Source organism: Drosophila eugracilis, unplaced genomic scaffold (genome assembly GCF_018153835.1).
Source record: "Drosophila eugracilis isolate 14026-0451.02 unplaced genomic scaffold, ASM1815383v1 contig_513, whole genome shotgun sequence".
In the NCBI taxonomy this organism is placed as follows: domain Eukaryota; kingdom Metazoa; phylum Arthropoda; class Insecta; order Diptera; family Drosophilidae; genus Drosophila; species Drosophila eugracilis.
The window spans coordinates 342,703-366,047 of NW_024573387.1; the positions used below are offsets into that span (position 1 = coordinate 342,703).

A 23,345-nucleotide genomic window follows, 5' to 3' on the forward strand; every position below is an offset into this window, starting at 1 on the left:
TACCCTTTTGAGACAGCCGAAATGGCATCAGTTGGGTTTCCAGCTCGGCCGGGAAAAGTCGGGCAGATTTCAAGAAGCGGCTCTGGACAGCCAAGTTGCTAAAAATAATACTAGTAGTTAATCACGAGTCCGAGGAATCCGTCGGTGCGCAATGTTTTCGTGGACGGCCGAACGACTGTCGCACTTTCCTACGTTTTCGCCTGCCCTTTGAATTGTGGGTGGTGCAACAGCAGTAGCAGCAGCAGCAGTAGCAGTGGCAGTAACGGTACATCGCTCGACCTGCCACCAAGTTGCAAGTCCAGGAAATAGTTTACAAGAACGAAAGCCGAAAATCGAAAGACCTCAAAAGTTGTGCGCGTCGTAAATAAACATAAATCTTGTGGCAAGCATTCAGTAAATCATTAAATTAATAGCCCCACCAATACACACGCACACACACACACAGCTGTTGTGTGTGTGGCGAAGTAGCAGAGCAGAGGAAGAGGAAGCAGAAGGAAGTGAAATTGGCGGCAGTTTGACCGCAACAGCAACAGCAACAACAACAACAACAGCAGCAAATAAGGCAGCACACACACATACACGCACTCGTTCGTCATCAGTCGTAGTGTTCCCCCCGCCACCCACTTCGCCCACCCCTTCGGCCCATCGAACCATTGTGACATTTGATTTATTTGACGTGTGTGTTTTTGATAGAAGCTCAACACGAAACTGACACACACACGCGGACACACACAGGCACAGTCGCCAAAGAATTTATTTAGTGAACGAAAATAAAATCAGAAACCAGAGTTCTTTTCGCGTATGTTTGAAGTGAAGTGTGACGAAAGAGCGAAGGGAGGCAGGGAAATACTCGTACTCGAAGCACGCCGAGAACAAGTCCCTCGCTATCAATGAACAGCCGGAATTAATTGCCAAACAGCCCAGTAATCTAACCTTAGGATTGGGAACTATCCCCGAATATTCCATCAAAATGATGCTCCACGAGGCTGTCATGCTGGAAATCTACCGCCAGGCGTTGAGTGCGAGGTGAGACTTAGTATACTTTGACTTGGCTATACTTTTCCGATTTGTTTGTCGCCTTTATTGTTGTTATTCTTATTGGGTTTTGTTTGGGTTTGGCGTTGCAGTTTGTTGCAAACTGTCAGTGGGGTGTCAAGTAAAACTTTTTCTGATTAAAAATGAAACTGAAACTAAGACCTTCGTTTAAGAACACTTTCCATTTAATTACAGTCTGATTTTATGTGATTTAAGTGTGATTATAGGAGAAGTTAATGAAGTGAATTTTTACCAAAAGTCAGCTTTGGAAATAAAAATGACCTAAGTAGCAACCAATTCATGATTTAGTGATTAATTATATAGAACGTGATTGTGATTGTGTTTTGGGTTGTCCCTGACCGCCTTCTTAATTTAAATTTCATAAGAACCTAAAACAGCTTTGAAAAAAAACAAAGAGAGGCGAGTGAATTTCTGTGTCAAGAAAAGTGATTCTAAAGTTCAGAGTTTGTTGCAACTTTAACGATTAATTTTGCGACTTAAATGTTTGCAGTTTGTTGTGTAAATTGTGACCTACTGTCGGAAATATTTGGAATCATTTTATTATTAGAGAGTTAAAAGTATAAAAAATATATTAAATAGAATGAAGCGGAGTACAAATTAAGATATAGCCTTTTTAAAATTAATAATCATAAAAAAATTTGATGAATGTTGTTTACAAAGTTAAGCAAAGTGTTTGTTGTTGGAAAGTCTGTGACTCTTTGTTTTTCGATTACTAAGACATGGCATTTGCTAAAATAAATAATTTACACTTTTTTCTTAATTTTCTTCTTTGCTTCTTAATTTAAGGCGCTTCCGAATAATTATTGGGCCATTCAGGGATTATATTATTGTTATCTATTTAAATATTTTTTATTAAGTAGGTTCCTACATAAATTAATGGTTTTCCAAGGTAACTAAAAGTAAGAATGCAAAAGAACTAAGAAGTAAGAATTCAAAAATGCAAAGATGAGGGACTTCGCCCATACGTACTAATATCAAAAGAAGTATTTATTTACTTATTTTATTTATCTAAGCCTTAGATTATAAGGCTAACCAATTACCTTAAAACTAAGAGCATAAAAGTAGGAAGGGTGGGCACTACATTTTTTATTGTTTTCTTGACTATCTAAGCTGCGAAATAGATATTTGACCTCCTAGAAGTAATAAAGGTCCTTATTGACAAGCATCTTACATCTCGATTGACGAACTAACTTTAATCACAAGTTAAGTTAAGCTAGGATAAAGATTTCTTACGATATTTATTTCATTTTCTTTCCTTTTTATAACAGATTTTAACCCTTCACCTTTCTAATCTTTCCCTTCCAGTGAGTTGGCCAGTCCGCGATGCCAGTCCCGGGAGTCCAACACCTCGGCTGGAGCCGGAACAGGATCTGGCGACGTGCGATGCCCGTCGAATGAGTCGCATTGCTCGGCCAACGATCGCCTAACCCCGGCTGCCACGCCCACACCCCACAGCAACGCCCATATCCCCGCACTCAGTGGGCCTTCCGCTGGCGGCGACACTTCCACCTGCGGCGGCTGCCGCTCTGCTGCCACCCCAATCCGCCGCCATGGCAGCTTACCTGGCCGCCGCCCAACAGAATCACCTGCTGCTGACAAATCCCTTGGCAGCAGCAGCTTCGCTGGTCCAACAGGCGACGCAGCAGGCGGCGGAAGAGGGGGAGTCCCCGGCCCTGGATTTCAGCAGAAAGCGCCCTACGAGCGATGTGGAGGAGGAGGAGGAAGAGGAGCAGGAACAGGACCAAGAGCCCGAGCAGGATGCCCAAGGCGACACTGGACCTTTAGATCTGTCCGTCAGCACAAGGAAACGAGAAGGACCGGATTCCCCGCCAGCCAGGAAGATTCCAAGAGGTATGTCCTCCGACTACAAGTCGCCCCTTCCCCCTGGTAGCTGGATGCCGCCCATCAATCCCTACTTGGCGGCTGTGGCGGCGAAGACGGGAGGATTGGGTAACTCCAAATGTGCACCCAGCGACGCCAGCAAGGCACTGGAGAAGATGAGTGAGATGAGTCGACTGGAAACACCGACTCCAGTGGCCAGGGGCTCCTCAGGCGTATCGGCCTCTCTAGGATCAGGAGTGTCGGGAGCAGGAGTCCCCAGCTCCGGTGGCCGGCACAGCGCCTGGCAGTCCCATTGGTTGAACAAAGGAGCTGACGCCGCCAAGGATGTCTTCAAGTGCGTGTGGTGCAAGCAGAGCTTCTCCACGCTGGCCAGCCTGACCACCCACATGAAGGAGACTCAGCACTGCGGAGTACAGATACCCTCCCCCTCGTCAGCCGGAGGAGCAGGTGCTCCCAGTGCCCCTCCACCCTCCAGGTTGCCCACTTCCGCCTCCAACTCGGCCTGCTCCAGCAGCAGCAGCTCCACGTCCAGCTCCTCGAACTCCTCGAAGTCGGAGTTGAATATGCTGATCAAGGAGACGATGCCCCTGCCCAGGAAGCTGGTGAGGGGTCAGGACGTCTGGCTTGGAAAGGGAGCGGAGCAAACCCGCCAGATTCTGAAGTGCATGTGGTGCGGCCAGAGCTTCCGATCTCTGGCCGAGATGACCAGCCACATGCAGGAGACGCAGCACTACACCAACATTATCTCGCAGGAGCAGATCATATCCTGGAAATCGGGCGATGAGCGGGAAAGGCCCTCGAACGACGGAGCACCGCCCGCCTCCACTGCTCCTCCCCCTCCTTCGGCCAGCGGCACAGCTCCCTCTGTCAGCGCCGTGCTCACGTGCAAGGTGTGCGACCAGGCCTTCGGCACCCTCAAGGAGCTGAGCAGCCACATGGCCCAGCAATCGCACTACAAGGAGTCGCCCACTTCCTCTGCTTCTCCACCAGCTCCTGGGAACCGGAAACTCCAAGAGGGGAAGGCAGAACCGCAACGAGAAACGCAAGAAGTCGCTCCCTGTGCGGAAGCTCCTGGAACTGGAGCGCTCCGGGTCTAACTCCAGCCTCGACTCTGCTCTGAAACCACTTAGAGACTTTGCGGCAGCCACCAAAATCACATGCGAGAAGTGTGGCAGCAAGATTGAGACCGCCCTGTTCGTGGAGCACATAAGGAAGTGCTTGGGGGAGAGCATTCCGATCCCGCCCAGGCGATCCAACCCGGGAGTGGAGCGTCTGCCCAGTCCCAGTTCAGGGTTGGGAGCGGAGAAGCCACCTTCAGTCCTGAATGCCCTGGAGCAACTCATCGAGAAGAGCTTCGAGTCGAGGGCAGGCAGAAACATGACTCCTGGTGGCTACTCCGAGACTGGAACCCCATTGGGAGCCAGCATCCTCAAGCGCTTGGGCATCGACGACAGCAGTGACTACACGAAGCCTCTGATGGATGCCCAGGCGATGCACCTGCTCCGATCCTCCTATGCTTCGCGGGATCGCAGTGCCAGCGAGTCGAGCTCAGCCAGTAGAGTGGAATCATCATATACACCTGATAGGCAGCAGGCTACCCCTCGACGGACTCCAGACACTCCAGCTCCGCCTCCTCCTCCACCACCCACCATCAAGTCGGAGCCGGCAGAGGCTGATCCTCCTATGGGTGGCGATCGGGAGAGCTGCAGTCCTCGGCAGCAAATCCAGGTGAAGAAGGAGTTCAGCATGGAGGCCAGTCGGGAGAGTCCTCGCTCTGCCAGCCAATCCCCTGCGCCCCAGACCGGGGGATCTGCTCCAGATAACGGCAGCCTGCTGGCCCTCAACTCCATGTTTGACCAGCTGAGTGGCGTGGAGACCAACAACAACAACAATTCTGGTGAGTTGGAATCAAACTATATATCTGTATATTTGGAATCAACCAATATATATCTATGGCGGAGAATGAAATGAGTTTGGGGAGGAGAATGAGAATGTTTTATTAAGGAAACTTTGGGACTTTTCAATTAACTCAGTCAATTAATAACTTAATCTATTAACATAAATAATAATTTTTAAATTCCAAATAATAAAGAAAATGTTTAAAAAAAGAGACAAAGTTAAGATTGAAATACAAATGCGAAGACTTCCTCGTGGAATGAGACTCAAATATTTCCAGTTCTTAAAATTTTCATATTTCATACCTACACTAACAATGAGCTAAAACTATAATTTTAATGTACATTTTTTAACCTTTTCCAGGGCACTGCTACAACAACAACAACACATTGAGCAACATCTCCGCCAAGAAACCAAAGGCCCATCCACTGGCTGCCCTGCAGAAGCTGTGCGAGACCACGGATCCTCCTGCCACGATCCCACGCAGTGGATCCTCCTCCGGATCCGCATCCGCGGCACTCTCCTCCGCCAACGGCAGCGATCTGGTGGCCTTCAGCTGGGCCTGCAACGAGGCCGTTCTGAGTGCCAGCAGCGGGGCCTCCGTCGGCGATTCGTCCATTATAAAGTGCTCCTTCTGTGATACGCCATTTGGATCGAAGGGCGCCTACCGCCACCACCTGTCCAAGGTGCACTTTGTGAAGGACGCAGGCGAGGACTCGCCCCGGCTTAAATCACCGGCCGCCCAAAGTCCCAAGTCGCTACCCATGGCCTCGCCCAAGAGATCCGCCTCCAGGAGTCCGGCCACTGGAGCTCAGCTACAGCCTCCTCCGTCGCCTACCATCAATCCCTATGACGAGAGTCCGCAGTCCAAGTTCCTGAAGTACACGGAGCTGGCCAAGCAGTTGTCCTCGAAGAACGCCTAAGGAGCTCCAGCAGGTTCAGTAATAGAATTAGAGAGATGAGGAGTTTAGGATCAACCTGGAGGCTTAAGAAATTACAGAGAAGTTACAGAAATCTTTGAAAATAGTAAGAGAGGGAGACTGCTATAAGCAAGCAGATTTGTTCAAAATGAAGTTTCTTAAGAAGTCTTTATTATTGTAAACTTCAAAATTTCTTTTGTAAAGTCACTTAAAAGAGGTTTTAACGATCTGTTTGCTAAGAGAGGTCAGATTTCAAAAATACCTTGTAATTCCCAACTCAAAACTGAGATTCCGGTAACTCTCTGCATTGATTTCTGATCTGCATGCTCACTCTCTCTGGAGAGAGAGATTAGACCATGCTCTCGCCAATCTCTTGCAGGCGCGCTCTCTCTCTCTCTCTCCTGTTCTTTCTTGAGCGCTGCACACCCACACTGTCACAGGGATTTCCCCTACTTTTGCTGAATTCGCCAAGGAATTTCCCCAGTCTCTCCTCTCTGAAATTTGAATTACCCCTCAGCCGATGACGTCACGGCGATGCTGGTCCGCTTTTTATTGTTTCCCAATCGGACAGTCGCAGTCGGGCGTGCGAGCGAGAGCGAGAGCGGGCTAGCCAGCTGGAAATTCAATTACCACCACTTTGACGAACTGCTGTCCATCAAGGCAGGCAATAGCGCGTCGAACAGAGACGGCCATAGTAACAAAGTGACGAAAGGCGACGACACGAGTTCGTCAAACTGTGATTGGATGGGGGCGAGAGAGACGGCCAGAAGCGGCCAGTGGGTGGGGAGAGACCAAGAGAGAGAGTGAGTGGGCGCCACAATTGAGTGGCAAATTGGACTTGGATTTGGAATCTGATTTCGAGTGCAATTGGACTCTGATTGGAGTGCGGAGTGCACTCGGAGTAAAAGAGTCAAACCTTACTTATTTATTATGCCGCAGTTCCTGGTCAGAGAGAAGAGTAAAAGCGTGCCAAAAACTCGAAATACTTAATCGAATAGGCTAACTAACTAAATCACTAGTTCTAAGCAATTACAAACAAACGCAACGCAGTATACGTAAAACCTAACACTTGAAAAGTTAACCTCATTGATGGATTGTTCGGTGGTGCACTTTGTGGCAGGAGGAGACTTGAATGGTGCATACAGATACATATATATAGCCCCCTTAGATATATGTAAATACTTAGCCAATAGCACTTTCCTTCCATATGTCTAAAGATTATCAATATTTACATAAAGATATAGACGGTCGATCGAATCAAAATGTAGCCACAGCAACGCATGTATACGGAAACAATTTTAAAACTAAACTATATATATATATACACCTACTATATACACAGCATGTATACCGGCAACTCCAGTCTCAGCCTAACTAAGATTCTTGATTATGTAACCTAAGATCTAAGCCTAAGAAGGAGGGGAGAACTTGCAGAATGTAAAACATTTCATCATTATCAGCAACCATTATTATCGGTCTAATCTGTATCTATGATAATGGCAACTATGTATACGACTTGTATTTGAGTTTTTGTGATATTATTTTTAAATCGAAACCGTTTGCTTCCTTTTTCCCCGCCAATGAGATCCCCTTTCCTTATCCTGTAACCCACTCCCGCCCCTCTCCCTTAGATGTAAGTGTAAGTTATATAATTGCAATAAAGGCGCAGCATCCAAAATACACCTTACATGATTTTCTCTCTAAATCTGGTCTTGATCTAATTGAAAACTTTGATTCCAAATTAGTGCGCCATCTGTCGTTCGAAGGGAAATTACCCAGTAATAGAAAGCAAACGAAGAGTTCAATAAAAAGTTGTATGTTTCCGATTAAAAAGGGTTTTTGATGTTCTCTTATTGGGTTAATGCGGATGTCATCACTTCTGGAGGGTCTAATACTTAATAATATTAGTCTATGCCTATATCTATGACTATACAGAATAACAGAAAAAATTAAGTCGAGTTTATCTTTGGGGATTAGGATATATTTGGACACTTGTGCACTTGGGATATAGCATACTTGTGGTTTCTATGACGAAATAATATTAATACTATACCATATACTACCAAATACTATCTTATACTAAAATATACTGAATACTAAAGAATGTATACTGTATATACTGTATATAAATATTATACTAAATGATAAAAACAAAAACGAAGTATTTATTCCGTTATCTTATTTTATCTCAGCCTACTTTCTACATGTATTGGTGACATTTGGTCGTGCAAACAGGACGCACATACTGTTCGTTAGCATGATCTTTATGCAAAAGTGAAGGAGATGAATACATTGTGCTTACAGCTTCTAAGTGTGCATAGATAAGTTGGTGTGTTTGTTGCACATCCTAGTGTGACTGCCTGCTACAAATGTATAAAAGACTATACGATCAGAGTAAATAAGGTAAAAGGTAACATGGAATTGTTGTTATTATGATTGCCATTAGATCATTACTCGAAATAAGGTAACAGTAAGTTAAATTCACTATTGTCCTTCCCTTAAGGAAAACTGAGTGATTATCGAGACAGGTAGTAGGAGTATCATGTTTATAAGACTAGTTTTAATAGAAATTTCTTTCTAATTAGTTAGGTGGATAGAAATTGAACAATTATGATTTCTGTAAGTTTTTATTTCATAAGATTCTACTAAACTAATAGACTTCATATAATTACACTTTAAACAGAAAACATCCCACAAAACCGCAGTAATCAAGGGTTTAAAATTATTACTTAATTGTATTTATTTATTCTTTTGCATGTAACTATAACCTAGATAGACCTTCTCCCAGCAGTCGGTCATTTAGCTAATCACGACTGTGCTGTATTTTAACCAGCCTTGGGCAGTGGCCTAATCTGCAATTAGCCTGGCTTTTCAATTGCTCCCCTATTGGCCAAATTCGAGGCTGCCCAAGAGCTCAGTTAATGGCGGAACGATGGTGCCCGAAAACATGGCATATCAAATTGTAAACTAATATTTGCTAATAAACACGCAGAGTTAATTAAACCTGAATTATGGGGCACATGGTCGTGTTAACTTTGGGGGTGGGGTGCTAAAATTGTGGGGTGGGGGGAGGAGGAGGTGGCAAGGGGCAGGACACTACAGGAACAGGAACATGCGCGAAATGTGAACGCGATTCGCTGATTTATGGGCAACAAAGGATTAAGACAACGACATCCAGATACCGATAGCAACTCCACATACGCATATCCCTATCCCTCTCTCTTCACCCCGTCTCTTTCCCACATCATGTCGCCCTCTCTTACGGCCGACGTTGATGACGATCCAACGCCAACAAAAATCTCCTCGAAAACTTCAATTGCCAAAGGATTCATTTTCACTTAAAATTTATGACGTGTGCGCGTTGTGGGAGGGCCAAAGAGGCGGGGAGGGCTTTTTATATACACTGAGAGAAATATCAGAGGGTTATCCATATGAAAGCGTTTAAAAGAGGCTTTCCACTCGTCTTTATATGCAGTTTCCACATTGAACAAATTTGTTTATATTGGAGGTTAAGGCTCAAAGCCATGAAGATATAAAATCAGTTTGGGTAATATAGTTTTCTTTCAGTATATGCCTCGAGGGAGCGGTAGGATGGGGGACATGTGCTGGGTGTCACATTTGCGTTAAGAGATAATTTTTGGAAAATTTTCCAAACAACTTTTCTGGCCCGCCTCAGTTTTCAGTTTGGCTTCATTGATGGCTTGGTTTTTCTGGCTGGAAGAGGGGGCGCTGCTTTTCTTGCCTCCGAAAGTTGCGCACGGGACACCTTTGGGCTGACCTCCCATCCCCTCCCCAGCTGCCGCTGCTGCTGCTGCTCCGCTTAATGAGATACAAACACATAAATTCTGAAAAGTGTCATGCATAACGGTTTACTTTTTTGCTCTTTGATAAGCCAACAAAACTGCCGACACTGACACTGTCTCTATGTCTAAGTGGGTGGCGGTGGTGGGTGGGCGAAAGTAGGTGTCATGTGGGTGAGGGTGTGGGTGTGGGTGCCCCACGAATGTGTGGCAAAAGTTAACTCCTGACTCCTGAGGCAATAGACAAGGAAATCAAATTTATATAGCCGAAAAGATCAGAAGATGACGGGGAATGTGGAAGGAAACTAACATTGGGAATAGTTCACAATGGTAAAAACTAATCAAAAATAGTTTTCAATTTTTACTTTCAATTTAGGTTATAAATTATAAAATATTTGTCTTTAATAGCTTAAAGCCTTTCTTGTTATGGATAAAAAATAAACTTAAAAATCACTTAATTTTGATAATTCTAATTTGCTAAAATATTTACACATGCATTGGTTTTTGATTAGTTACACGTATTTAAGTTCCTACATTAATGAATTAAATAATAATATATTAAATATAAAATTTTTACCTAGCAAAGTTCGGCAAAGGAATTTTCAGCTCGGCACTTTCAGATGTTTAAAAAATAAATAAATATTTCTCATATTTGGTTCTACTTGATAAGGCAAATTCAAAGGTGAAAATAAATATTAATTCTTAACTTTAATACATATTTAATTAATATTAATTCCAACTCAAGTAAATATTTAACATAAAATTAAATATTTGCTTGAGCTTGCCCCCAAATGCGGAATCCTTTTGCGACGTGTGGCAACGATGTCAATCCGTGTGATAATTCCGCCCAACCCCCAGTCCACCCACCAAAGGACGAACCCCACTAAATGAGCTTGCGAAAATCTCAGTTCCCTGTCTCTGTCTCTGTGTATGTGTGTGTAGGTGTGTGTGCCACTCCTGGGTGTTTGTGTGCTCATCAGTGAGCCATACGCTTGCCATATATCCTGTGGCATGCATAAAGAAAAGTGTAATAAAATTTGATTTATTGTAGACAAGATTCGAGTTGGATATGTTTTCCTCTTCCCCGTGTGTGTGTGTGTGTGTGTATGTAAACGTGTCTGTCTGTGTGCATTCGCATGCTCATTCGCTGCTGCTTCCACGCCTGCGTCTCGCTTACAAGGCAGCGTCTTCCGCCCACGGCCGCCCCCTTTTTTTGGGGCCACACACATCCTGGCGAATAAAGCTTCGGAATTCGCCACCCAACCACCCACCGAAGGCCACCCGCCCCCAGAGCGACTCATGCATCACTCGTCTGGATATCATTCATCTCGTTTGCTGCCGTTTACCTCGGCACATTACCCATACCAGCTAACACCCACCACCCACACAATCGCATTCACATTTTCTGACACTTTTGCTAAACTTTTGCACTGCAGGCGCTTGTCCTGCGTCCTGTGGCAGTCTCATTAGTCCTTGCCGGGCTTCTGGCTGCTGGCTTCTGTTCTCGGCTTCCCCATGAAACCACCGCCATGATGATGGCACTCGCATTCGTCGTGTGGATCTGAATCCGCTCCAGAAACTGGTGGTGGGTGGGCGTTCCTCGAAGCAGCCAAGGCTGCCTGCCTTGGGTTTTTTGCCAAGAAAAGCTGAAAAATCTTGCCATTTGTGCGACAGACAGAGACGGCAAAAGTCTGTTTCTGTAATTGCCATTTTGTAATTATTTAACTCGAGAATGGGCTGATGATATCCTGTATAACGCCAAGATGATCTACGGCGGTAGTGATATAACTTGGTAAAATAAGTATAGTAGAAGTGACTTGTTAGTAGGTAAGAGTGAAGGAGCTGCAAGTCCTTATGATGAGTTTATTTTAAAAATAAGTAAAAGGAGCTCAATACATAAGTCATTTGTTTCTATATAATCCGATATCTGTTTTAAGTTGAATTCTAAATAAGTAATCAAACCTAAAATAGCATTTTCTTTATATAGTCTATTAACCACAGAAATGGTACTAAAGTTACATGCATATATCATTAATCATCTATATAATATTCATAATAATTGGACTTACACCAAGTAAATTTAAAGAACTAAAGAAATAGAGAGAAAGAAATAAGTTGTTTTTCTAACCGATTTCTTCAATATTTCCTTAATATCTCAATAAACATAAACCGAACTGATTTCTCAATCGGGACACAGACTGACTTTGATATCACGCATACGCAGTATTGGTCAAGCGGAAGCATATTGAAAAATCCAGAAAGACTTGGAAAACGTTTTGTTTATTCCATTTTATAGGTGTGTCTTCACGGATGCGTGGCAGTGTGTGTTGGGAACTTTTGCATTATGGTTGGTGGAGACATAAATCAAAATACCATTACGCCCAAAAGGTCCGCCCATATCAGGAGACAACCCATGCTGTGATTTATTAGAAAAACTGCAAGGGAAACCCCCAAAAGGAGGGGGCGAAAGGAAAGCACAAGCAGCAGCAGCAGCGGCAGCGGCAGCAGCAGTAACGCGTTTCTTTTGATAAAAATTTTGAACTAAATCAAAACTTCATTTCACATCGGTGCCATTTCTTGCGCCAGGGCCTCAGTTCAGTTCAGTTCAGTTTTCAGCTTTTCAGTTTTCAGTTGAGTTGAGCGAAAACTCCACCCTCCACTCTTGCAACAAAAAGCGAGACGAGGAAAAGTGCACAACATCGAAACAAGAAATGGCGGCAAAACTAGAAAATGTAGCCAAGCGCTGGCAAGAGCGGAAAATGTTGCACTGCCAGAAGAAGTTTTTAAATGAAGTTTGCAATTCAAATCTTTCCTTAGATTAAAATTTTGCAACTACCTTTAAACTCATTGTTTGTATTCATAACTATTTTGCAGTTTTAAACACCGTCCTTAGCTGTAACCTTTCTCTCAGTGTACAAAGAAGTGTTTGGCTGGTGGAGTCGGTGCTGGGGAGGATGCTCAAAGGACGCCTCGTCCTTTTCCTCAACGGTGTCGCATTCAGCAAACGACGATGCCGCATCGTTGTCCTGCGACTTGACTCGACAAAATTCACTGCTGGCTGTCAGTTCAATAAATCATTTGCGTTTTGACACCTCCCTCCACCGCCCCCTTCTTGCACCGAGCTGCTGCGCCAATGAAAATCCATAAATACAAAAACAAAGCAAGAGGCAGGGGCAACAGAAAAGGGAAATAGAAAAATTCAAAGACGGGACGACGGCGGGACGACCGAGAAACAGCCCCAAAAGCCCGGCTTCCAGTCTCCATGTGGGATGCACATAAATTCCAAGCTATAGGAGCGCTTTCCCTGAAGAAAATTCGCCCGAAGAGAGGTGTTGGGAGAGCGGAAAAGTGGAAAAGCGGAAGAGAACGACAGTCGAACACGAAAGCGTTGCCACCGGCGAAGTCCATAGATCAGAGCCCCCACCCAGGGTGTCTGCGCCCACATGATGACGATGATGCCGGGGATGATGATGACGGCGTCGCCGCAAGGACGCCTCAAGATGCAGGATGTTCCACTCAGAGAGGAGGCCAAGATGCAGGCCCAGCTCGGTTGGTCGGGCCATATATTACACCAGGAATGTTGTGACATGCGAAGGAACCTCTTGAACGAACCTGCGTCTTGCCACGCCCATAAACAACAGATCCTGGCCTTGTCAGCTGCCCACTTGATGCGTGACAAGGGTGCAAGGACCACGTTGACTCAAGGAAATCTTTAAAAGTGGCTTTTTTGATAAACATTTTTTTCAATTTTGATTTTCTTAGAGTAAACTATATAAGAGGAAGAAATATAAATGTCGTGATACGAATGTAAAAATATTTAATTTAATTTGAATGTAACGGCCGTTGTGTTGGTCTCGTTTCTTGTTGGTTGTCTCGTTTCTAGTTCTTCTTAGTTCGGTACTTTCTTATGTTATGTTACGAGCGAGAACAGATCATGTTAACGAGATGTAAAGAGTAAACGAAAGAACACTAACTATTGCTGTATCTAACTATATGAGAGAGAATGAGATGACGATAGTGATGCAGGCGAATTGCGCAGCTGAATTAGTCGTCACAAAAAATAAAAGAAGAAGAGACGAAAGAAAAAGCACAGTCATTCAAAGGAAGTTGCCAGAAGCAAGCCAGTTGCTTGCCAGTTTTGGTCATTACTCCGTCATTAACGAAGCTAGACTAGAATCAATATTTTTGGTAAGCGAGTAAAAGTTCCCGGCATACGAACTATTCCATAACTATTTCAATGTGCACTAGCAAAAGCTGGGAATTTATTTTCGAAATTAGGTCATTGTGTCAATGAGGAGCCGAAAAGATGACCGGGCTTCAGTTCGCTGCGTTTGGAAAAATTTTTCACGGGACAGGAGATATTACAATCCAACCAGCTGCGCGTGCAATCACGCAACTGGACCCTTGGAGGAAGCCGTGGTGCACCATGCCCTCCGAATGGAAATGACATAGAGGTAGGATATTTAGGCCAAACATAAAACCATTCTAAGATGCAAATTACATACATATAGATTTTATATGTATTTTGCACTTAAATTAATCACACAAGAAATATAAAATCAAATAATTAGCTTCATAATAGAAACAACTTTGGATCTCCATAATAATTTAAGGGAACAGGTGCTCAACGCCTATGCTTTGATTTCTCAATTGGTTTTGAAATGCTCTCTACATATCGACTTGCTCCTTACACCCCTGGCTTACACAAACAGGACATATAATAGTTTAAAGAAGAATACGAATATCGTTTACAGGGGAATAATATTTGTTCGTGAATGGTTTGAAACTTTGAATCTCTAAGCGCATAAGCTCATCTCTAATATACCCAAACTTTGTATTTTGTTGGCAATGCCGTTGCATCGGTATACATACATATCTACATATAACCAAATAAGCATTGCAGGCGTTGTTTTTATGACCAATTATAATATTTGCATTCCATCATATGAAACTGAGATACCTAAGATACCAAAGAGACTCCTCTTCTGCATTAATTAACAATAACTAACAAACTGTATTTTCAGCTGTGAAAACTTAGACGACTGCGATTGCTTTGACCATCTGAGCAGACTGGCGAGTTTCGGAGGAGATGAGATGATGGAATTTAGGAATTAAATGTAATGAATATCAGTTAAGGGATTAGGAACAGGGGCTGCAACTTACCGCTGGAACTCAAAGACCAGAACGACAGCAATTCCCATCCCAGGCATTTCTCTTGGTGATAGCCAGCTTGAGTGCAGTCTGGAAACTGCCAGCCTATGCCCGTGCTTGCTACCACATCATTAATGGCCAGAGTTTGGAATTGTTATCGTGCTGATCTTTGAGTTCCCGAGGAGCAGAGGGGTTACCAACTTCGGTTCCTAGTTCTACTTGATAAAATGTATCTAAATCTAACCCAAAATGTATCTAGATCTATGGCAAAATATATCCAAACCAAATTAATAATCATCAAGCTCATACAAATCATCGAAATTGGACCATTATTTCAGGTCTTTGGGCCTTAGAACGGCAGTGAGGTAACCACCATTTGAGAATTGCGATGGGATTTACCAAGAGAGGGTTCTATTATTATTAAAAGTTAAAGAAAAGTTAAAGAAAATGAATCAATATTGGGAGTAGTACATCTTTTCAGGGATGGGTCACACAAAAACGAAACAGCCATGCCAATCCGCTAGGATACAAAAAGAAGAATACCCCCTGCATGGGCATAAAAATGCTTCAAATTTTATAGGTTTCGGCTTGAGCTCATCCCACTTCAACCTTGAGTCACCACAAAATAAAACTCAACCACATTTATATGCCGTCAAGCATTTGCTGAAGGATAGCGCAAAAGTTTGGGCTGTAAATCAAACCCTTTTGGGACATTTATGATCGCAAAGTTGAGAGTAACGAAATAGCATTATACTCGAACTCGAGGCATGGCGATGAACAAAGGCAGTTAATGCGGCGCTGCAATAAATTCATTCAAGCCGAGAGAAGCCGACGCGAGTCGAGAGTCCTTATCGCATCCTTAACATTAAGGGAAGCCAGGAATCGGAATCTGCAGCCCAGTAATCACGAATGAAGAGTTCGCCTTCTTGTTCTTTTTCCAGTGCGTTGTTAAAATAAATGATTTAATGAAAATATTGAGGTCGCTGAGGAAACTCCGGGCAAGTGAATTACAAAAATGATTTAAGGAAGGTGGCTGCCTGGAGTGGGTGTGGGTGGTCGTTGTAAATCATTCGATTAATTACGGGCTGTAAAATCGATAGGTATTGCCTTGACTTTAACAGTGCTTAAGTTCATGGAACATACTTTTTAAATAGTACAAAATTTTCCATTTGAAATGATTCAAGTTGGTAGATGTTTTGGCTAGATTAATCAGTTCAGAAGAAGACAAAGACTTGGGGTTTCCCTCGAATTTCGTTGCCCTCACACCGAAAGAGCAATCAACTTAAATAAAATATTTAAGGCCTGCCGTAAGCGAAAATAAGGGAATCTGGCAAAGCAGCAAACAAACAAACAAACAGCGGGGCAAGCAAACAGAATGAAATGCGCCAGCGACAATTTCTAATTACAAATTCGCCACAACATTTAACCCGTTCTTGCCGGACATTCTCACACCGGCTGGCCGAGCGTATGGGTGTAATTTCCATACTAAAACACACCTTTTGGACGAAAGCAAACACAGAGGTTAAGGGGAGCAGTGACTCGACTGGGGTACTACCAGTAGAAAAACAAGATATATACCTGAACATATTTATAATACTGGACTTTATGTTTCTTAAAACTTAAACTTTGCATCTCCCTTTGAGTAAAAAATAATTCAAACTTAAAATTAAAAAACTGCATAAGTATTTAAAGTTTCCCTTAAAAATAAAAATTATTTATTTTCAAATCCATATCCCGGCATACCATTCACACCCAGCAATTACCCGGGAATCCTAAAAAAAGCTCAGCTTGCAACATTTTATGCTGATCCCTGTCAGGCAACAAAACACACATAATCTGCAAAAAGGAAAACAACAGAGGGGGGCTGGACGGGGGGAGGGTGAAAGAAAAGTGCCAGAGAACTAGGGAAGGATGAACAAACAAAATATTTATGTCTCCAACCCACCTAGCTTGCAACACGCTGCCGGGCGATAAACGTGGAGCAAGCCCAAAGGATCCGGGGTCGCAGGGCCGAATGGGGCGTGGCAGAGATCCTGGTGGGGTTTTTTTTGCCTCGCCGTATGCAAAGTGCAGGCAACAAACATCAACCAATAATGCAGACGCGATTATGTCCGACCAGCAGCAAAAATAGTTACGGTTACCAGAAGGACAACTCCGGCTCCGAATGTGAAGTTGACGCAGGAAAAGCAGGACACTCGCACACAGGCAGGGGGGGAAGTGGGGAAAGGGGGAGTCCTGCCCATGGACACACAATCGTTGAGGGAGCTGCACTCACACAAAGATCCAAAAAATTAAAAACAAACAAAACACGATGAAAACGACAAATGGCAAGTGGAGAGAAGAGAAAAAACTGGGACCCAAAAAAGAAGAAAAACCTAAGAGGGAGCTGCAAAAAAACGAAAGTGTTGCACAATGGGCGTTGCTTCAAGTCTCCTGCACACTCGCACACACACACACACACTCACTCTCAGGGGGGGACGTTCACCAACACTGTCCTCTGATTTATGTCACTGACGAGCACTGCGCAGAAGGTACACGGAGAGAAATGGCTTGGAAATGCTTAGGGACGCTTTGTAGCTTTATTCTTCCTCTTTTTCTACTGTTTTGATTATAAAAAAATTAAAGATAGATATAAAATGAAGTTCTTTTTGATAGTAAAATATTACAGGATGATGGGTAAACTTCTTCTCAATTCTTTCCTGTTGTAAGTCAAGAACTTGAATCTGCCTCTGATCTATATTTTCTGGTCTAAAGTATGTATCTAGATACATTTTTAAGAAGGAATCCGCTTACTTAAAATATAACTAAAAATAAACCAGAAGACAAACAAAAACTTGTGATGACGACAGCCACGACGACAACGACAACATCGAGAGTTCAACCCGCCGTCTGGCCAACGGGAGCAGCAGAAGAAGAGGCAGCAACAGCAAATGCGGCAAGGATGAGGAGGATGCGCGGGGAGGCAAAACGATGATGCCACTGACGAGCTGGAAGAGCAACCGGAGGCAGGCCACCTAAGCGCAGCCACCTCCTGCCATGAGGATCCTCATGCAACCCCCCGTTTCTGAGGAGGAAGCTCCGCCATTCGTTTGCAACCGAGTGTCCTGTCTGGGTGCATCTGTATATGTATCTGTATGTGTATCTGCATCTGTAGCTGTAGCTGTATCTGTCTCTGTATCTGTGTGTGTGCACTTGGGATTTCTTTTGTCTCCTCGGCTGCCATTCCGTTCACTCGCTCGACAGCCAGTCAGCGGCGTCAGCGCCAAGTCTTCGCCGCTGTGTTGCTGTTTGGCCTGCGTCGAAGGACATTTCGCAGGCCCTGTGTGCGAGAGGTCCTTCTAACAAAATTTAATACTTATTGCGCCTCGGATGGCGCTCGCTTTGTTGCCTGCCTGCATAAAGAAGCGCAAACAGAATTTATGTTGTGACATTTTAAATTGCGCAATTTTTATGAAATCCTTTTGCTGCGCCTCCCCACAGCACATCCTTGCGAAGTGCACAACACCAACAACAAGCACTCTGCCCCACAGCGACTGCAACAGAAATTCTCCACCAATTCGATGCGAATTTTTGTGTGCAGCACTCAAAAAATAGAAGCAAGAAAAAATAGGATGCTTCGAAGTGTAGTCCTTGTCCAAGTGCGAGGTCCTGCGCGAAGCCGCTGTCAGCCTGGCGTTTTATTTATTTTTATGTTTAGACTCGACCAGCGTCCGAGGAAACCGAAAATGTCCGAGCCATCGCCCAGCGAGACGACCAGAGCAAGCAGAAAGCCCCACCATGATTTACGATGATGATGTGTCCTGGAACGCGCGCGCATCTCCACCGAAGGACTCTCCACTACACAGCAGCCGTAGCTGCAAGATGTCCTGCCCCCAAGGGCCTCCCTTCTCCTTTATCCCTTATCCATGGCTGCGGCAGCTTTACATATTTGGGCACAAGGAATTCCGCCAGCTGAACCTCTGGAATGCATTCGTTTGTTAGGATTTCGAATTCGGCCCTTTGGAGTTCACCAACTTGGAGCTCCGCTCTCCATCTAACTGCTGTCCCAAAAGCGGAGGGCGTCAAAAATTATTTAAGGGAATCAAGGATTTTCTTCTTTATTATATAAACTATTATATATTATATTATGAAACTCCAGTTTGGGGAGAACGTTGTTTAGAAATATAGTTACCTATGATATGATCTTTAGAATATCGACTTTAAAAATTTCTGAAAAGTTTGGATGTTCTTTAGAAATATATTTGAAAGTGTTAAATTGTTTTTATCAAACAAATAATTGCGCGAAAATATTATCATTTATTTTGACATAAAATTATATCACAATATCAAGGAATTTCTTTTAGGTTAGAGGAATGCACCTTGATCGTCCTCAATGATTTCTCAGCTTAATTTGTTTTTAAAGGCGCTTTAAGCTAATTTAAATTTATAATTAAATCTTATTCCAGTAGAGAGGTTTCTGACCTAAAAAAGGTTAATTAGAGGATCACATTTTAGAAGTTTGTTGCAGGAAAGTAAGTCTCTGGCCAGTTATCCTTAATTACTGAAAATCAACTAAACTTAAGGTAATAAGAAACCACTTTAAAAGTTATTATTTCGAAATAACATAGTATGTTTCTATTAGACTAACTTGCATTAAAATAACTCCCAGGATGAAAACTGTTTTTGTTACATTCCCAGACAGATTTTACCAAACAGTGAGATAGTTTGGGGTAGTGACTAGTAATGGGTATAAAAGGTAATTTAATTAAATTTATCAAATCCTCAACATCAGAATCGCCTAAAATGTTCCACATTTGGTTAATATTTCGCACAGTAATTGATTCAACTTGCAACCTGAAAAATAAAACAGAATCCATCCAAGAGTGCGGACAATGGTGGGACTCTCATAATTGTGATTACTTTTTGCTGTGACATTTTTGGCAAATGCAGTTTTGGTCCTGTTTTGGTCTCTCCGGTTTTTGCACTTGCCACTGCTGTTAATAAAAATTTACGATTATTGTTTTCACATTTTTCATGTTTGTCAATATTAAAAACATTATTTTTCACGCGAATTGGCGTCAATGGATGGACACGCATGCGATACGATCCCCGCTCGACAGACGAAGGATGTGTCTCCGAAATTTTATTGAAATTCGCTGATGGAATCCCGGGCGAAAAAAGGCGGAAAAACACGAGAAAAACACTCGAATTGCAGTGGAAAATCGCATTCAATCGGTCGCCAGCAGCATACACCACTCATAACTCAGCTCGGTGCGGCGCCAGGACATAACCGAACAGAGCCAGGGACACCGACATGGACACAAATCCATTGGACGATGGGCATCGACGTTGGCATGCCCATTGTTGTGGCACTGGAGGATTCGGGACAATTGTCAGGCAATAAATCGATGTGTGTAGGGCTGTAAATTTTTGGCGGATGGCCGATGAAAAAGTGCATATTATGCAATTCGACAATACGCCAAACATGTCGACCTACGCACAACCACCCACCCTCACCCCTCCACCCATCCACCCACATCCACCCACTCGACCCCTTGGCAATGCAGCGGAAACGGAAACGCGCACACAAGTTCTTCTCTTCTCTCTTCTTCATCTTCGGCCTGCAACAGCGCTTTGCATATCAATGAAAATGCATAAATTTTTATTCGCCCTCAATTTCGCTCGCGTTTTTTCCTTCTGCCCAGTGCCTGTTCGGCTGCACTCGCTGCATCCTTGCCCATCTCCCATTGCCCAATCCTGTCGTCCATCAAGAGGCATAAATCAGTTTGGAGGTAGCGGCCTAGAGCAGCGAAAAAAAAAAGATTTACCAACACGCGTAGCACTGCTCCGGAAGCTTCTGAAAAAATTGGAGCCCCATACCCGGCAGATCGGTTCTTCGGTGACGAAACGTAATCCTTGTCGAAAAACTGCACCAAAGCAAAAACACTGAAAATCCATAAAAATGCATCATAATTTCCTGGACACTCGTGCAACTGGAACTGGATCACCATCGGCAGCATCATCATCATTGTGTGCAGCATCCGAATGGCCAGCAGAGCCATAGTGGACGCCAGATAAAAGGGTCGTGTCAGCCTAACAAGTCGCTCAGCGCATTGTGAAAAAATGCACAGTAGGGTTACCCAATTAAAAGGTTAGAAAATTCTGGGTAAAAGGATAGATGTTAGGAAGTCAAGGGGTTTGCTGAAATACTAACTGATTTATTAGGAAAGCCATGAGTTTGAGTTAAGAAAACTTACAACCAAAAAGTTACTTATTTTCATTCACATTTTTAAAATATTCAATCATAAAATATTATCATTTACCAATATCTACTTGATGAAAATAATTCGAATTTCGAAAACCAAAAGAATCAAGTCAAGGAAGAAAGCAATCTGTTGTTAGAGGCTAGTGTTCCTGATTAGTTTATAAGGCCCATTTAAGTTTCTAATAGCACCCTGACTGACCCTGCCCAGCATCATTTACATGCAACATGCCCCACTCTCGCTGCTTTATAAGCCCTGTCGCTGGCTGCACAGAATGGGCCCGTCAAAGTCAACGGCATGACCAATCGGGTGAAGGGAGTGCAGCCCGCCTGCCGCAATGCGTTAATAGATTTGCAGTGGCTCCGTACCTGGAGTAGCCCCCGAACCACCCAATCCGATTGCATATAATCACAGGATACTCGGTCATTTCGGTGGTGGCCCTTTGTTGTTCTTTTACTTGGCCAAAGAGCGGCCGTAAATTTTACTTCATTCATGCAGACACTCCTCCTAACACCCACAAAGGGACAACGGAGCGGACAGCGAGCCCTTGCACCAGTTTGAGTGCATTCGATGCGATACGTTGGCGGCCTGTCCACATGTCATCCTTGCATTTATTTATTGAATTATGACTTCTGAGCCCGCCAAAAAGGTAAAAACCGAGATGAAAAGCGAGGATTGTAAATGAAAAACTGCGAGAAATGATGGAGGATTGGATGAGGTTCGGTGCTTTTCATTGAAATGTGAAAGAATTATGAACCTTTAAGCTTTTTCCTATTACCAATTACTGAATCTTATTGAAAGGAAAACTATATTTTAAGAACATTTATGTATAGATTAACAGACAAAGCAAAAAGTAAGGAAAAGTTTCTATTTAAAACTTCGCGGGCTTAATATTTCAAGGTGGTTCTTTCTTCTCGAGTTGGCAGGACTGTTAATGACAGCTGTCATTACTACACTATACAGTACACTATTACAGTACTATATTTAAGCGTGTATTTATGTCTGATGTATGGTGTATGTATGGATATGTCAGCCATCAAATTTTGTTTGCAGAATGTAATTTCTCCTGCGCAGACGTTGAGGATGTTGCGGATGGACATTGGTGATTCTGATCCGAAAATCAGGAGGATCTGTGAAAACCATTTTGAAAGACCATTCGGGCCTACGAAAAGTCAAATCTCGTTGGGTACCATAAACGGCTTACACTATGCACTCGTCCCCATTCTTCAAAAAATTATTCGCTCCCAAACAGGCACAGTGTAACTTCTAAATATTTAAAAAAGACAAGATGTCTCTTCATAGAACTCGTTTCGAGTCGATGAAGGCGCTGCTGGTTATACCGAAAAGAGACTATTTGGCCTGTTTCAAGTGAATTTTATCGGGTGTGGATTACTTTAAAGGAAATAAATTTGATTTATAAAAATATTATCCTTACTTTTTGCCCACAACAGTCAATGTTACAATGGCTTCATGGTTTTTCCTAATAGCAAAAGTGAATCCAAAAATCTTATCAAAATCTTTCCCCATTTGTATCTGAATTCGCCCCACGCGTTGTATGTCTTTGCGTCTCGCAGAATCAACACGGCGGGCAGGTGAAAGAACAGCAGCTGGATTTTTGAGATTTTCCACAATTGACAAATATTTGAGCTTGGCAAACGTCGGCGCTGTCTTTTAATTGTTTCTAATTTCTAATGTTGACTTGGCGGCTCTAGAGGTGGCCGGCACCCAAGACATCTGTCCTAGGAAGCCGCTTCTAGGTTGCCGCCGACATCCAGCGCTATCATCTGTTGACACACACCCACATGTGGAGGATGCGGCGATCCAGTTTAGCGGAATCATTTCCCACTGTTGACTTTGGGTGCTGCTCACGCTTCATATTTCTGAGCGGAGATCAACATTTTAATTAACTAGAAAATGGGAGCAGAGATTGGGATCTTTAAAGACGCCGCCGGTTAAGAACTAACCGTTTTTTGGTTCAAAGTGATTTGGCTGCAAAGTTTGTTTAAAGAATATCTTAGGGATGGGATTAGTTTGCTTTGGGATTTCTTTGTAATTAACTTTTGATACTTATAAATGTGTTCTATTGTTTGAGATACATTACTGTTTAAGGTGTCCAAAGGCAATCCCTTTCATCTTCCGCGCTTTAGAAAGTGTGTAAAGACTCTTCAGAGGTGTTTCTTCTCAAATTATTATAAATATAATAAATCCAACCTTTTTTATATCCCACTTAACCTTAAAAGCTTGTAAAAATTTATAATTTTGGCTATTATTATCCACTTGAAAAGCCTGTCATTATAAGTGACCCGTCACTAGAATCAGTTCCTAAAATGGTTTAACTAGCTTCACGTTCAGGTCACTGAATTTAAGCAAAAACAAACAAAAATCTACCAAAAATATGTTAGTAAAGTGAACTTCGAACGGCTTTGGGCCAACTCACG

At 43.3% G+C, this 23,345-nt stretch overlaps 1 protein-coding gene across 1 annotated transcript; it reads left to right on the forward strand.

The window, feature by feature from the left end:
- Positions 1 to 572: 572 nt before the first annotated feature.
- On the forward strand, positions 573 to 7,547 carry LOC108114866 (protein tiptop). Its single transcript, XM_017226020.2, is given in 5 exon segments — positions 573 to 1,026; positions 2,362 to 2,502; positions 2,504 to 3,890; positions 3,892 to 4,795; positions 5,158 to 7,547. Coding segments are annotated over 5 exon segments (3,048 nt in total). The 5' UTR covers positions 573 to 970; the 3' UTR covers positions 5,718 to 7,547.
- The last annotated feature ends 15,798 nt before the right edge of the window (positions 7,548 to 23,345 follow it).